At 35.8% G+C, this 16,639-nt stretch overlaps 1 protein-coding gene and 1 long non-coding RNA gene across 7 annotated transcripts in view; one reads left to right on the top strand and one right to left on the bottom strand.

The window, feature by feature from the left end:
- DMXL2 (Dmx like 2) overlaps window positions 1-1,792 on the top strand; it is a 157,199-nt gene extending 155,407 nt beyond the window's left edge. For all 6 annotated transcript variants that reach the window (XM_079913056.1, XM_079913058.1, XM_079913057.1 and 3 more), the window contains one exon: window positions 197-1,792. In XM_079913056.1, coding sequence (XP_079769182.1) covers window positions 197-406 — 210 coding nt within the window. In that variant the 3' untranslated portion in view covers window positions 407-1,792. The remainder of the gene's footprint in view (window positions 1-196) is intronic.
- On the bottom strand, window positions 886-11,749 carry LOC307181997. The gene is made up of 3 exons (XR_013827095.1): window positions 11,481-11,749; window positions 2,083-2,170; window positions 886-984 (listed from the first exon to the last, which is right to left on the bottom strand). It is a non-coding gene; the product is annotated as an uncharacterized lncRNA (long non-coding RNA).
- Window positions 11,750-16,639: the final 4,890 nt, after the last annotated feature.

Consider the following 16,639-nt stretch of genomic DNA (forward strand, 5'->3'; position numbering starts at 1 on the left):
GTAAGGATGGTAAATGAGCCCTGTGAATGGTATTATTTCCAATTAGGTAAACTGTTAGAAAAGAGGTAGTGGACAGGAAAGTTGGGCTTTAATGAGATCAGTTGGGCTGGGAGAACAGAGGTGAAGGCCATGTTTTTAAAAGTTTTTCGTCTCTTTCTCTATTTTTTAAATGACTTACACTTTTTCTTTAAACTAGGTTTGGAGGTTGACAGGCCATGGCCTACTTCATTCATTTAAAAATGAACACGCTAAACAGTCCATATTCAGAAACCTTGGGGCTGGAGTCATGCAGATCGACATCACCCAGGGCAACCGGATCTTCTCCTGTGGGGCAGATGGGACGCTGAAGACGAGGGTTTTGCCCAGTGCTTTTAACATCCCTCATAGCATTCTTGACATTCTATAGACTTAAAGATTGGGGCTTTATTTTTATAAACATTTCAATTGAAAAACACACTGCAGAAATTATTAGGCATTTCTGCTTTCCAAGCAGTTGTTAACCCATTGAAAACAATACAGAGAATCTCTGTGTAGAATTTGAATCTGATCCAAGCTGAGTTTTAGGCTGAGTTTTGCGTATATGGGCTGGTAGAATGACTGTGCATGTGTACCTTTTATCATGCCGACATAAATAAAACAAAACCTAGTACTGTATGAAGGGTAGCTATTCTTTACAGCATTTAGCAAACCTGATTCAGAAAACATTTGAGGTTAGAAGTTAGCATATAAGTAAGTTAGTTATAATAATGAGAAGGACCTTTACACCAAATCAAGGAAGAAAATGTTGCTGTTTCAGGTTTTTCTTCCTATTCTTACCACTGATTGAAGCATGCCTGCAGTCTCCTTTGTTGAATGAAGAATAGTCATAAGGAGTTAGAAGCTTCAGGACACCAGAAACACACTGTAAGCAGCGTGTAAGCACACTTTGAAGCAGCGCATAGTGACTAGTTCTCTGCTGTGAGAGGTCGTTCCCATTCTTTCCTGCTGAATATTTTTCCTGTTAGTGTTTATACTGATCTAGTACTGTAATTTGCAAATGAGTGCAAATTTAAATGCAATGTTTTCCTCACAATTTGCACATTCACGTTTTTTGGACTGCTAGATTTTCTATTTAAATATTTGCCTTCATGTTAGGAATGTAATATGTGGACATGACATATTGGTAGTTAACCAAAACATACCAAGTTAGTACTTCTTTTTTAGTCCAGTTTAGTACTTTTTCTTTTCATGTATTCAAGGTTAAAACACCCACAATATTTTAAGGCTATGTTGAACCTACACCAGTAGAGCATTTCATATCATAATTAAAATGAATGTTAGGCTTTTTGTGGCCAGTTAATAGTTGATGAGATTGGTGATATTATTTATTACCACAGCCTATTGTATAAACTATGCAGAGTTAAATATTATTTGCTTGAAAAGTGTTAGCCAGTGTTGTCATATTTTGATGTACTTCTTGGTTATGACCAAAAATATGTTCTTGAAATATTGAAACCAATGTCTGTGTTTAAATGTTTACCAGCAAATTGTCTCATCACGTTAATGAGAATGTTTAATGCCTGTGCGGTATATAGTAAAATATAATGGCATAAGAGCACCTTTCTCTGAAGGCAATGTGATGTTTGGGCTGTGAAATACATATGTAAAAGAAAAATAAATGTTATTTGTTAGAGTTTTACCTCAGTTTGGTCTGGCATTCTTTGATAATATTTTTAACAGTTGCGATAATTTTAACTTTGATAAAATGCTTACCTGTGAGAGAATTCTTAAGGTATTAGGCAGTTCATTCATTTACTCAAATATTTATGAGTACCTTCTATATCAGAAGCCCTTCAAGGAAACGGGATACAGGGGTGACCAGACAGAAGGTACACAATGTTGGGATTTAGTTGGGTAAGAACTAACTCCACTGTACCTTCTTGTTTATTGAACTGAGAGTGGATTTTGGCACCCACACTGGTGAAGGAGCTGAGCTGGGAATGGTGCTTATGTGGAATGGTGAAGAAAAGAGGAGGAGGGAGGATGCCTGAATACATAGGAACACAAGTTAGACAAAAATTGTAAATATATACAGACACTTACCACAGCTCTGTATACAGTAATTTATAGATGTTGCATTCTCTCCATCATTCCATGTATTATACTAAAACAGTACCAGCTGATTTAGAATCTGCAAGATAATAGAATTTTTTCAAAAACTGTAGTTGGTTTACAATATTGTGTTACTTTCAGGTGTACAGAAAAGTGATTCAGTTACATTTTTTTTCTGATTCTTTTCCATTATAGGTTATTACAAGATACTGAATATAGTTCCCTGTCATATACAGTAAATCCTATTGTTTATCTGTTTTATATATAGGGGTGGGTATCTGTTAATCCCATACTCCTGATTTATCCCCCATGCCACCTTTCCCCTTTGGTAACCGTAAGCTTGTTTCTATGTCTGTGGGTCTGTTTCTGTTTTGTAAATAAGTTCATTTGTATTATTTTTTTTAGATTCCACATACAAATGATATCATATATTTGTCTTTCTCTGTCTGGCTTACTTAGTATGATAATCTTGAGGCCTCTCCATGTTGCTGCAAATGGCAGTATTTCATTCTTTTTAATGGCTGAGTAGTATTCCATTGTGTATATATACCACACCTTCTTTATCCATTCATCTGTTGATGGACACTTAGGGTTGCTTCCATGTCTTGGCTGTTGAAAACAGTGCTACTTTGAATGTTGGGGTTCATGTATCTTTTCGAATTAGAGTTTTCATTTTTTCCGGATATATGCCCAGGAGTGGGATTGCAGGATCATATGATAAATCTATTTTTAGTTTTTTGAAGAACCTCCATGCTGTTCTCCATAGTGGCTGCACCAATTTACATTCCCACCAAGAGGGTAGGAAGGTTCCCTTTTCTCCACATCCTCTCCAGCATTTGTTATTCATAGATTTTTATTTTTATTGGAGTATAGTTGATTTACAACATTGTGTTAGTTTCTGCTGTACAGCAAAGTGAATCAGTTATACATATACATATATCCACTCTTTAGATTCTTTTCCCGTATAGGTCATTACAGAGTACTGAGTAGAGTTCCCTGTGCTATACAGTAGGTTCATAGATTTTTATATGATGGCCATTCAAACGGGTGTAAATTGATACCTCATGTGGTTTTGACTTGCATTTCTCTAATAATTAGTGATAGTGAGTATCTTCTCATGTGTTTGTTGGTCATCTCTATGTCTTCTTTGGTGAAATGTCTGTTTAGGTCTTCTGCCCATTTTTTGATTGGGTTTCTTTTTGGATATTCAGTTGTATGGGCTGTTCGTATATTATGGAAATTAATCCCTTGTGGGTCACATGGTTCGCAAATATTTTCTCCCATTCTGAAGGTTGTCTTTTCATTTTGTCTATGGTTTCCTTTGCTGTGCAAAAGCTTTTAAGTTTCATTAGTTCCTATTTGGTTATTTTTGCTTTTATTTCTTTTGCCTTTGGAGATGGATCTAAGAAAATATTGCTACGATTTATGTCAGAGAATGTTTTGCCTTGTTCTCATCTAGGATTTTTATGCTGTCTTGTTTTAAGTCTTTAAGCCATTTCGGGTTTATTTTTGTGTACACTGTGAGGGTGTGTTCCAACTTCATTGATTTACAAGCAGTTGTCCAGCTTTCTCTGTACCACTTGCTGAAGAGACTATCTTTTCTCCATTGTATATCCTTGTCTCTTTTGTCGAAGATTAATTGACCATTGATCCATATGTCTGTTTTTATGCCAATACCATGGTGTTTTGATTACTGTAGCTTTGTTGTACTGTCTGAAGTCTGGGAGGGTTATGCCTCCTGCTTTGTTCTTCTTCGCAGACTGCTTTGGCAAGTCTGGGTCTTTTATGGTTCCATATAAATTTTAGGATCATTTGTTCTAGTTCTGTAAAAAATGTCATGGATAATATGATAGGGATTGCATTGAATCTGTAGATTTCTTTGGGTAGTATGGCCATTTTTAACAATATTAATTCTAATCCAAGAGCATGGGACATTTTCCCACTTCTTTGAATCATCTTCAGTTTCCTTTATCAATATTTTGTAATTCTTAGCTTATAGGTCTTTCATCTCCTTGGTTACATTTATTCCTAGATTTTTCTTGATGTGATTTTTAACACATCAGTAAAAAATAATTTAAAAATTAAAAAAATTTTTAAAATCACGTTAAAAATGTGATTTTTAACACATCAGTAAAAAACATTTAAAAATCCTTTATTTTTTACTTTGTCTCTAATACTTTATTGCTAGTGTAAAGAAATGCAACAGATTGCTGTATATTAATCTTGTATCCTGCTACCTTGCTGGATTCATTTACTCTAATAGATCTTGTGTGGAGTCTTTATATAGAAAACCCTAAAGACAAACCCTAGAGTATCATATCATCTGCATATAATGACAATTTTACCTCTTCCCTTCCAACTTGAATACCTTTTCTTTTTCTTTTCTGATTGCTGTGGCTAGGACTTCCAGTACTATATTGGATAAAAGTGGTGAGAGTGCCATGATCAAGTGGTATTTATCCCAGGGACGCAAGTATTTTTCAATATTCGCAAATCAGTTTGATTCACCACATCAAAAAATTGAAGAATAAAAACCATATGATCATCAAAATAGATGCAGAAAAAGCTTTTGACAAAATTCAACAGCCATTTATAAAAACTCTCCAGAAAGTGAGCGTAGAAGGAACCTACCTCAACATAATAAAGGCCATGTATGACAAACCCACAGCTAACATCATTCTCAATTGTGAAAAACTGAAAGCATTTCCTCCAAGATCAGGAACAAGACAAGGCTGTCCACTCTCGCCACTGTTATTCAACATAGTTTTGGAAATCCTAGCCACAGCAATCAAATAAGAAAAAGAAATAAAAGGAATCCAAATCAGAAAAGAAGAAGTAAAACTGTCACTGTTTGCAGATGACATGATACTATAGATAGAAAATCCTAAAGATGCTACCAGAAAACTGCTAGAGCTCATGAATGTGTTAGGTAAAGTTGCAGGATACAAAATTAATGCACAGAAATCTCTTGCATTCCTATACACTAACAATGAAAGATCAGAAAGAGAAATCAAGGGAACAGTCCCCTTTACCATCACATCAAAAAGAACACAATACCTAGGATTAAACCTACCTAAGAAGGGAAAAGAGCTGTACTCAGAAAACTATAAGATACTGATGATAGAAATCAAAGATGACACGAACAGATGGAGAGATATACTATGTTCTTGGATTGGGAGAATCAGTATTGTGAAAATGACTCTACTACCCAAAGCAATCTGTAGATTCAATGCAATCCCTATCAAATTACCACTGGCATTTTTCACAGAATTAGAACAAAAATTTTTTACAATTTGTATGGAAACACAGAAAGACCCCGAATTGCCAAAGCAATCTTGAGAAAGAAAAATGGAGCTGGCGGAATCAGGCTACCTGACTTCAGACTATACTACAAAACTACAGTAACCAAAACAGAGTGGTATTGGCACAAAAACAAATATAGATCAACGGAGCAGGATACAAAGTCCAGAGATAAACCCACACACCTATGGTCACCTAATCTATGACAAAGGAGGCAAGAATATACAATGGAGAAAAGACAGTCTCTTCAATAAACAGTGCTAGGAAAACTGGACAGCTACATGTAAAAGAATGAAATTAGAACACTCCCTAACACCATACACAAAAATAAACTCAAAATGGATTAAAGACCTAAATGTAAGGCTAGACACTATAAAACTCGGAGTACTATAGGCAGAACACTTTTTTTTTTTTTTTGCGGTACACAGGCCTCTCACTGTTGTGGCCTCTCCTACTGCAGAGCACAGGCTCCGGACGCGCAGGCTCAGTAGCCATGGCTCACGGGCCCAGCCGCTCCGCAGCATGCGGGATCCTCCCAGACCGGGGCATGAACCCACGTCCCCTGCATCGGCAGGCAGACTCTCAACCACTGCGCCACCAGGGAAGCCCAGAACACTTTTTTACATAAATTGTAGCAAGATCTTTTTTGATCCACCTCCTAGAATAATTAAAAAAAATAATAAATGGGATCTAATTAAACTTACAATGAAAAGACAACCCTCAAAATGGGAGAAAATATTTGCAACCAAAGCAACTGACAAGGGATTAATCTCCAAAATATACAAATAGCTCATGCGGCTCAATATCAAAAAACCCAACCCAATCAAAAAAATGGGTGGACGACCTAAACAGACATTTCACCAAAGAAGACATATAGATGACCAACAAACACATGAAAAGATGCTCGACATCACTAATTATTAGAGAAATGCAAATCAAAACTACAATGAGGTATCACCTCACACTGGTCAGAATGGCCATCATCAAAAAATCTACAAACAATAAATGCTGGAGAGGGTGTGGAGTAAAGGGAACCCTCCTACACTGTTGGTGGGAATGTAAACTGGTACAGCCACTATGGAGAGCTGTATGGTGGTTCCTTTAAAAACTAAAAATAGAGCTACTATATGATCTAGCAATCCCACTCCTGGGCATATATTAGGAGAAAACCATAACTTGAAAATATACATGCACCCCAATGCTCATTGCAGCACTATTTACAATAACCAGGACATGGAAGCCACCTAAATGTCCATCAACAGAGGAATGGATAAAGATGTGATACATATATACAATAGAATATTACTCAGCCATAAAAACGAATGAAGTAATGCCATTTGCAGCAACATGGATGGACCTAGAGATTGTCATACTGAGGAAGTCAGAAAGACATCATATGATACTGCTTATATGTGAAATCTAGAGAAAGGGTACAAATGAACTTATTTACAAAACAGAACTAGAGTTACAGATGTAGAAACAAACTTATGGTTACCAGGGTGGGGGTGGTAGGGATAAACTGGAAGGTTGGGATTCGTATATACATGCACTACTATATATAAAATATATAGCCAACAAGGACCTACAGTATAGCACAGGGAACTCAATACTCTGTAATGGCCTATATGGGAAAAGAATCTAAAAAAGAGTGGATGTATGTATATGTATAACTGATTCACTTTACTGCACACCTGAAACTAACACAACATTGTAAACCAACTACACTCCAATTAAAAAAAAAAGCGGTCATAGTGGGTATCCTCATCTTCTTCCAGAATTAGCAGGAAGGCTTTCCGCTTTTCACAGTTCACCATTTAGGATTAGTATTAAGTATTAGTGGACCGTGGCTTTGTCATAGATGGCTTTTATTGTGCTCAGATGTTTCCTCTCTACCCTCTTTGATGAGAGTTTTCTTATTATGAAGGATGTTGAATTTTATCCAATGCTTTTTCTGCATCTATTGAGATGATCATGTGTTTTTGTCTTTTCTTTTGTTAGTGTGGTGTATCACATTGATAGATTTGCATATGTTGAACCATCCTTGTGACCCTGGAATGAATCCAACTTGATCATGGTGTATGATCCTTTATATGTGCTCTTGGATTCGGTTTACTAATATTTTGTTGAGGATTTCTGCATCTATATCACCAAAGATATTGGTCTGTAATTTTTATTTTTGTAGTGTCTTTGTCTGATTTTGGTATCAGGGTGATGGTGGCTTCACAGAATGACTTTGGGAGTATTCCCTTCTCTGTAATCTTTCAGAAGAGTTTGAGAAGGATCGGTATATGTTCTTTGTATGATCAGTGGAATTCTCCATTGAAGCCATCTGCTCCTGGACTTTTGTTTACAGGGAGTTTTTGTGTTTTTTTTAATAACAGATTCTATTTCGCTTCTAGTGATTGGTCTGTTTAAATTTTCTGTTTCTTCATGACTCAATTTTGGCAGGCTGTATATTTCTAGAAACCTGTCCATTTCTTCTAGGTTGTCCAATTTATTGGAGCATAACTGCATATTCCCCCACCAGGGGCTGTCCACTGGGACGTGTGATGTGTGAAGCCACCCGCCACTTGGTGTGCATGCCCACAAAGTCCACTGCCCTTGGATCAGACCCCTCTGCAGAGCGCTCACAATCAGCTTGGATGTCAGACCCACTTCTGGCGTGAATGTACTCCAAAGCCCCTTTGGCTGGAGCTGCGCTTCACCATGAACATGCTGACAGTGAGTCTCCTGTGGCAGAACCACACCCCTGCTTTGCACTCTGATAATAGGGCTCCTGTGGCAGACCTGTGCTTTGGCCTGCGTTTACCCCTCGTGATGCCCCAGTCCATACTCCAGGCCTTTCGGGTTGTCCCCACGCAGCCATACTGAGTCCTCTCCCCAGGTCTGTCTGCTGAAACCCAGGTTTTATCACCTAGCTGCTGTGAAAGAGGTTCACAGGGTGAGAGAACCTTTCCTATTTCACAGCTGTATTCCAGGGATGCAGGTCCCATCCCGTTTCGTTTTTTTCTTTTCTCCTTTTCTGCTACCCTGTTACATGGGGATATTTCTTGCAGCTTTGGTTGTATAATAGATCTTCTGCCAGCTTTCAGTTGGTATTCTGTGATCATTGTTCCACATGTAGATGTATTTTTGATGTGTTTGTGAGGGGGAGGTGAGCTCCTCATTCTTCTACTCCACCGTCTTGATCTCCCCAAGATAATAGAATTTTGAAGCTGAAATTCGAAGGTGTTATGATAGCTGCCAACTGCTTTGAGCTATTGTTTTATAGCAGTCTGCCATGTGTCACGCTAAATTTGTGTGTTTTATAGAAGTCTGCCGTGTGTCACCCTAATTTGTATGGTTTTTAAAAGTTAATAGACTTTATAAGAACAATTTTAGGTTTACAAAAAAAATTGAGCCAATACTACAGAGTTTCCATTTACCCCCTCCCCCAGTTCCCCTTAACATTTTCCACTAGTGTGATATATTTGTTACAATTAATGAACCAGTATTGATGCATTATTAACTGAAATACGTGAATTATATTAAGCTTCACCCGTGATATATTTGTTACAATTAATGAACCAGTATTGATGCATTATTAACTAAAGTCCGTGAATTATATTAAGCTTCACCCATGGTATTGTACAGTTCTGTGGGTTTTGACAAGTGTATAATATCATGTATCCACCATTACAGAGTCATACAGAATAGTCTCATTTCCATGAAAGTCCCCTGTGTACTATTAAGGTACTTGTTTCTTCTTCTGTGAGTTTTGGTACATCATATCTTTTAAGGAACTGGTCCATTTCATTTATGAAATTGGTGAGTATAGGTTATTCACAATATTCCTTTTTATCTTTTTTTTGGGGGGGGGGTATGGTTGTTTTACAATGTTTTGTTAGTTTCTACTGTACAGTGAAGTAGAGTTCCCTGTGCTATACAGCAGGTTCTCAATAGTTATCTATTATACATATTAGTGTATATGTCAATCCCAATCTCCCAATTCATCCCTCATCCCCTTCCCCCCCTTGGTGTCCATACGTTTGTTCTCTACATCTGTGTCTTTATTTATGCCTTGCAAACCCGATCACCTGTACATTTTTCTAGATTCCACATATATGCGTTAATATACAATATTTGTTTTTCTCTTTCTGACTTACTTCACTCTGTGTGACAGTCTCTAGGTTAGGAAGAACACTCTTTGACATAAATCACATCAAGATCTTTTTTGACCCACCTTCTAGAGTAATGGAAATAAAAACAAAAATAAACAAATGGGACCTAATGAAACTTAAAAGCTTTTGCACAGCAAGGGAAACCATAAACAAGACGAAAAGACAACCCTCAGAATGGGAGAAAATATTAGCGAACGAATCAATGGACAAAGGATTAATCTCCAAAATATACAAACAGCTCATGCAGCTCAATATCAAAAAAAAAAAACCAACCAACCAACCAAATCAACAAGTGTGCGGAAGACCCTAAATAGACATTTCTCCAAAGAAGATATACAGATGGCCAAGAGGCACATGAAAAGATGTGCAACATCACTAATTATTAGAGAAATGCAAACCTTTTTTTATCCTTTTAATGTACATAAGATCAGTAGTGATGACACCTCTTTCATTTCCAATATTACTGCTTTGTATTTTCTTTTATTTTTTTGGTTAGCCTGGCTACAGGTTTATCAATTTCATTCATTCAGCTTTTGGTTTTGTTTATTTTTCTCTATTGATTTCTTTTTATAAAATTTCATTAATTTATGCTCTAATTTTTCTTTCTTTTCTTCTACTTTTGACTTGCTCTTCTTTTTGTAGTTTCCTAAGGTGGAAACTTAGATAATTGATTTTAGATCTTCTTTTCTAATATAGGAAAATTCATAGTACTGAATGCACATAAGTACTGCTTTTGCTGCATCCCACAAGTTGATAGATTGTATTTCATTTAGTTGAAAATATTTTTAACTTTCTCTTGACACTTCTTTAACCCATGTGTTATTTCAAAGTGTATTGTTTAATTTCAAATATTTTAGAACTTTCCAGCTATCTATCTTTCTGTTACTGATTTTAGTTTAATTCTGTTTTGGCCTGGGAACATACTTTGTATGATCTCTATACTTTAAAATTTATTAAGGCATGCCTTATGGCCCAGAATTTGGGTCTATCTTGGTAAATATCCCTTATGAGCTTGAGGAGAATGTGTATTCTGCTGTTGATATTTATAGAATATGTCATCTAACAATTAGATCCAGTTGATTGATGGTGCTGTTAAGTTCAATTATATCCTTACTGATTTTCTGTCAATTACTGATAAAGGGGTGTTGAAGTCTCCAACTATAGTATTTGCTTTATCAGTTTCTCCTTGCACTTCTATTAGTTTTTGCCTCATGTATTTTGATGCTCTGCTGTTGGGTGCAGACATGTTAAGGATTGTATGTCTTTTTGGAGAATTGACTCCTTTATCATGTAATGCTCCTTTTTATCCCTCATCATTTTACTTGTTATGAAGTCTGCTTTATCTGAAATTAATATAGCTACTTTAGTTTTCTTTTGATTTGTGTTAGCATAGTTTATCTTTCTCCATTTCTTTACTTTTAATCTGCGTCTAGAATTAAAGTAGGTGTTGGGTCTTGGGTTTTTTTTTTTTTTAAATCCTAGCTAACTGTCTCTTTTACTGGTGTATTTAGACCATTTACATTTGAAGTGATTATTGATACGAACATGGTATATATTAATACAACTATAACTGTTTTCTCTTTATTGTACTTTTAAAAATCTTCCTCTTTTTCTGCCTTCTCTGGTTTTAGCTGAGAATTTTATGATTCCACTTTATCTTTTCTTACTAAATCTATTATACTTCTTTAAAAGGAGTTTAAGTGACTGCTCAAGAGTTTGCCTTATACATTTACAACCAATTTAAGTTACTTTCAGATAACATACTGTTTCATACGTAGTACAGGTACATTATAAGTGTTCCCAGTTCCTCCCTGCCATCCTATAACATTGCTGTCATTCATTTCCCTTATCCATCATTTCAATACATTGCCCCTATTATTACCTTGAACAGTTGCATATGGAAATCAATTATAAAAAGTAAGATTTTACCTTTATTTATTTCTTCTCCAATTCTCTTCCATTCTTTATGTAAATCTGAATTTCTGACCCATATCATTTTCTATCTCTTGAAGAACTTTCAACATTTCTTGCAAGGCAGGCCTGCTAGTGAAAGATTCCTACAGTTTTGGCTTGTCTGAAAAAGTCTTCATTTCCTCTTTAGTTTTAGAGGCTAATTTCATTGGATACAGAATTCTAGGTTGGTGTTTTTTTTCCTTTCAATACTAAATATTTCACACCACTCTCTTTTTGCTAGCATGGTGTCTGAAAGAAAAAAAAAGTCCAGTATAATTCTTTTTTTGTTTTGTTTTTTCTGTACTGCATGTCTTGTGGGATCTGAGTTCCCAGACCAGGGAACCTGGGCCACAGCAGTGAAAGCATTGAGTCCTAACCACTGGACCACTAGGGAATTCCCTTATTTTTGTTTCTTTACTTATCATGAGAACTGAGAACTTGGTGGAACTTCTGGGGGTAAACCCCACAAAAGTCCCCTAAGATTGGGCCCCAATAGTTTTTACCTCTCAAGCTGGTCCACACTCAGTCTCCAATAATTTGTCAACTAGTTCGTATTCCTACCACTGACTGGCCGTAGCAGCTTCTGCTCCCAGTAAGCTGTGATTCTATTTGCCTGTCTCTTCAGTTTTTGGAGGGGCAGTTTTCCCTGTGATTTCAGTTCTCTGGTTGAGCTAAGAAAAACTGTTGATTTTCATTTTGTTCAGGATTTTTTCTTATGGTAAGGACAGGAATGATGATTTCCAAGCTCTTTACAAGTTGGGTCTGAAACCAGAAGTTCTATTTTGTGATTATATAAGCATTATAAGCTATTTCTATAATTAAAATTTTATTGTGACTGATGGTATAGCTTATATAAAGTTCAATTTGCATGAGTTAATGTTTTATACCTTAAATATGTACATACTTAAGCTCCACTGAAAGTACTGGATGAGACTGAGATGGAATTATGATGCTGTTTCCTCCAGGAAAATGATGATGCATGGTGGTGATCATTTATTGAATACTTACTGCATACTAGCCCTGGGCTAAGCAATTTACATAGATTATCTCACTTAACCCCCCAAAACAGACCTATGAGGTATGGTTTCTATTGTTAGAGATAAAGGTTTCAAAATCCCTATTTTATAGGTAAAAAAAGTTGAGAGAGAAATTAAAAAGTATAACTCAGTAGTGTAAGGATTCAAATTAGTTAGACTCCTGAGTTCACACCCACATAGCCCTACATTGAATTGTAAATATTGCTCTACAGATATCTAAATCCTGTTCACAGATTCCCATGAAGTCTCTCAGAAACATATGGTAGGCATACATTATTAGGTAGATCTTTGGACTTCATGGTGGATGATTTAACTTAAGCTATATATACACACCTATTGCTCTGAAGTAACGAAGGTCAGAGTATGCACAATGGCAAGAAGAACCAGAGGAAATAAGCTTGTGAGAAACTTTATTATCCCAGTCCCTAAAGCAAAACTTCCCCCAAGCTACCCATCTAGGACAGGATACTTTAAGCCTAAATGCTCAGAGGGAGTGAGAGCTTTCAAATGGAGGGAGAAAACTTCCCCTGTCAGGTAAAAGCAGTAAGAGGCTCTAGATGTACCCTCTTGCTTGAAACAACCAAAAAGAAAAACAGACAAAATATATAATACAGTGGTTCAAGACACTGGATATCAGGCATTGACGGACAGGGATCCCTGAGAGGCATTATTATTGTCTCAACGTACCACCTGAGGGTCTGGCTTCCAATCAGCCTGAATCTAGGTGCTGACTGTGATTCTCCCCTTTGGGGCACTGATAGTTCTTGGCACACTCTCAGCTACTGGGAACTGCTAAAAATAAAATAGGCTACTTGGACAATCACAGTGGTGTGAGAGACCACCAAGAGCTAGGCAGGGTTGAACCATAATTTTCATCTCCTACATGAGGCTACTCCTTCAAGAATAGAAGAGGTGACTGTTGTACTTAATGCACAGAAACCAACACAGAGAGTCAAGCAAAGTGAGAAACAGAGGAATAGGCTCCAAATGAAAGGATGAGATAAAACCTCAGAAAAAGTCCTTAATGAAATGTAGATTAGTGATTTACCTGATAAAGAATTCAAAACGGCTATAAAGATGCTCACTGAACTCCGGAGAAGAATGAAATGAACACAGAAATACAAAGAGATAGAAAATATTAAAAAGTACCAAACAGAAGTCACAGAGCTGAATAATACAATAACTGAGTTGAAAAATACACTAGAAGGGTTCAATAGCAGACTAGATAAAGCAGAAGAAAGGATCAATGAACTCAAACAGAGCAGTTGAACTCACTCAATTAGAGCAAAAAAGAAAAATGGGAAAAAAAGTGAAAATGGCTTATGGAACTTATGGGACAACATCAGCAGATCAACATTTGCATTATAGGGATCCCAAATAAAGAGAAAGGGGCAGAAACCCTATTTGAAGAAATAATGGCTGAAAACTTCCCTAACCTGAAGAAGGAAACATATCCAATCCAGGAAGCCCAAAGTTTCCAAATTAGATGAGTCCAAAGAGAGTTACAACAAGACACATTATAATTAAAATGTCAAAAGCTAAATACAAGAAGAGAATCTTAAAAGCATTAAGAGAAAAAACAACTTATTATATACAAGGGAACTCCCATAATACTAAGAGAAGGTTTTTCAGCAGGAATTCTGCTGGCCAGAAGCGAGAGGCAGAATATATTCAAAGTTCTGAAGGCAATAACATTGCTGGGTAGAGTATTCTTGGTTGGAAGTTATCATCCAGAATTGAAGGAAAGATAAAGAGTTTTCTGGATAAGCAAATGCTAACGGAGCTCATCACCAAAAACTGGCCTTATAAGAAATGTTAAAGGAAATTCTTTAAGGTGGAAGAAAATGGTGCTAATTAGTAACACGAAAGTGTAAATCTCACTGGTAAAGGTTAATATATAGTAAAATTCAGAATATAGTAATATTGCAAAAGTGGTAGATATAAGATCACTTATAAAGCTTGAAGGTAAAAAAACAAGTAGCAAAACTATAACTAAAATAATTAGTTAAGGGATACAAAGATAAAATGTGATGTCAAAAACATAAAATGTTGGGGGAGAGAGTAAAAAAATCTAGAACTTTAGAATACATTCAAACTTAAGTTGTTATCAGTGTAAAATAGACTATTATAAATATTAGTTGTTATATGTAAGCCTCATTGTAACCAAAAAGCAAAAAACCTATAGTGAATACACAAAAGAGAAAGGAATCTAAACACATCACTACAGAATTCATCAAAGGAAAAGAGCAAAAGAAGAAGAAATGAACAGAGGAAATACAAAATGACCAGAAAACAATGAACAAAATGGCAATATGTACCTACCTATCAATAATTACTTCAGGGACTTCCCTGATGGTCCAGGGGCTAAGACTCCGTGCTCCCAAAGCAGGGAGCCCAGGTTCAATCCCTGGTCAGAAAACTAGATCCTACATGCCACAGCTAAGAGTTCACATGTTGCAACTAAAGATCCCACACACAGCAACGAAGATTCCACATGCCGCAACTAAGATCCGGTGCAGAAAAATAAACAAATAAATATTTCTAAAAAAATTATTTAAAAAATAATTACTTTAGATGTAAATGGCCTGAAGTCTGCATTCAGGAGACACAGAGTGACTGAATGAATAAAAAAACCAAAAAACCATCTATATTCTGCCTGTAAGAGCCTCATTTCAGATATAAGGACACACATAGACTGAAAGTACAGGGATGGAAAAAGATATTCCATGCGAGTGGAAACCAAATGAAAGCTAGGATAGCTATACTTACATCAGACAAAAATAGATGTTAAAATAAAGATTGTAATAAGAGACAAAGGGACATTGCATGATGATAAACAAGTTAATTCAACAAGAGGATATAACATTTGCGTGTGTTATACATATATAAATCTCCAACATAGGAGTACCTAAATATATAAAGCAAATATTAACAGACCTAAAGGAAGAAATAGACAGCAATACTATAATAGTAGGGGATTTTAATACCCCACTTGCATCAATGGATAGATTATCTAGACAGAAAATCAATAAGGAAACATTAGCCTTAAAATACATGTTAAACCAGAAGGACTTAACAGATATATAAAGGAAATTCCATCCCAAAGCAACAGAATACACATTTTTTCAAGTGCACATGAAACATTCTCTAGGATAGAGCCTATGTTAGGCTACAATACAAGTCTTAATAAATTTAAGAAAATTAAAGTCATAACATGTATCTTTTTTTGACCACAATTGTATGGAACTAGAAATTACAGAAGAAAACTGGAAAATTCACAAATATGTGGAGATTACACAACATGCTACTGAACAACCAAGGGTTAACAAAGAAATCAAATTAGAAATCAAAAAATACCTTGAGACAAATGAAAATGAAAAGACACCCTACAAAAAAGGGGTATAGAAAAAGCATTTCTAAGAATTTCATAGCAATAAATGCCTACATCAAGAAGCAAACAAACAAAAAATCTCAAATAAACAACCTAACTACACCTTAGGAAAGTAGAAAAAAAGAACAAATGAAGCCTCAAGTTAATAGAAGAAAGGAAATAATCAGAAGAGAAATAGATGAAATAGAGACTAAAAAGACAGGAGAGAAGATCAATGAAACTAAAACCTGGCTCTTTCAAAAGATAAATAAAATACAACAAAACTTTAGCTAGACTCATCAGAAAAAAAAAGTCTCAAAATCAGAAATAAAAGTTACAACTGATAACACAGAATTACAAAGGAACAAAAGAGACCACTAAGAAAAATTAAATGTTGAAAAATTAGACATCCTAGAAGAAATGGAGAAATTCCTAGAAACATTCAACCTACAAAGACTGAATTATGATGAACTAGGAAATGTGAACAGACCAATTACTAGAAACGAGGTTGAATCAATTATCAAAAACCTCACAACAAACCAGAACCTATGGCCAGAAATCCACCAAATATCCAAGGAAGAATTAATAGCAATTTCTTAAACTCTTGCAAAAAATAAGAAGGAACTCTCCCAAACTCATTTTATGAGGACAGCATTATTACCCTGATACCAAAACCAGACAAGGATGTCAAAGAAAAAGAAAATTAAAGGGATATTAAAAGGTCAATA

The sequence above is a fragment of the Stenella coeruleoalba genome, assembly GCF_951394435.1.
Source record: "Stenella coeruleoalba genome assembly, chromosome: 2".
NCBI classification, from domain to species: Eukaryota; Metazoa; Chordata; class Mammalia; order Artiodactyla; family Delphinidae; genus Stenella; species Stenella coeruleoalba.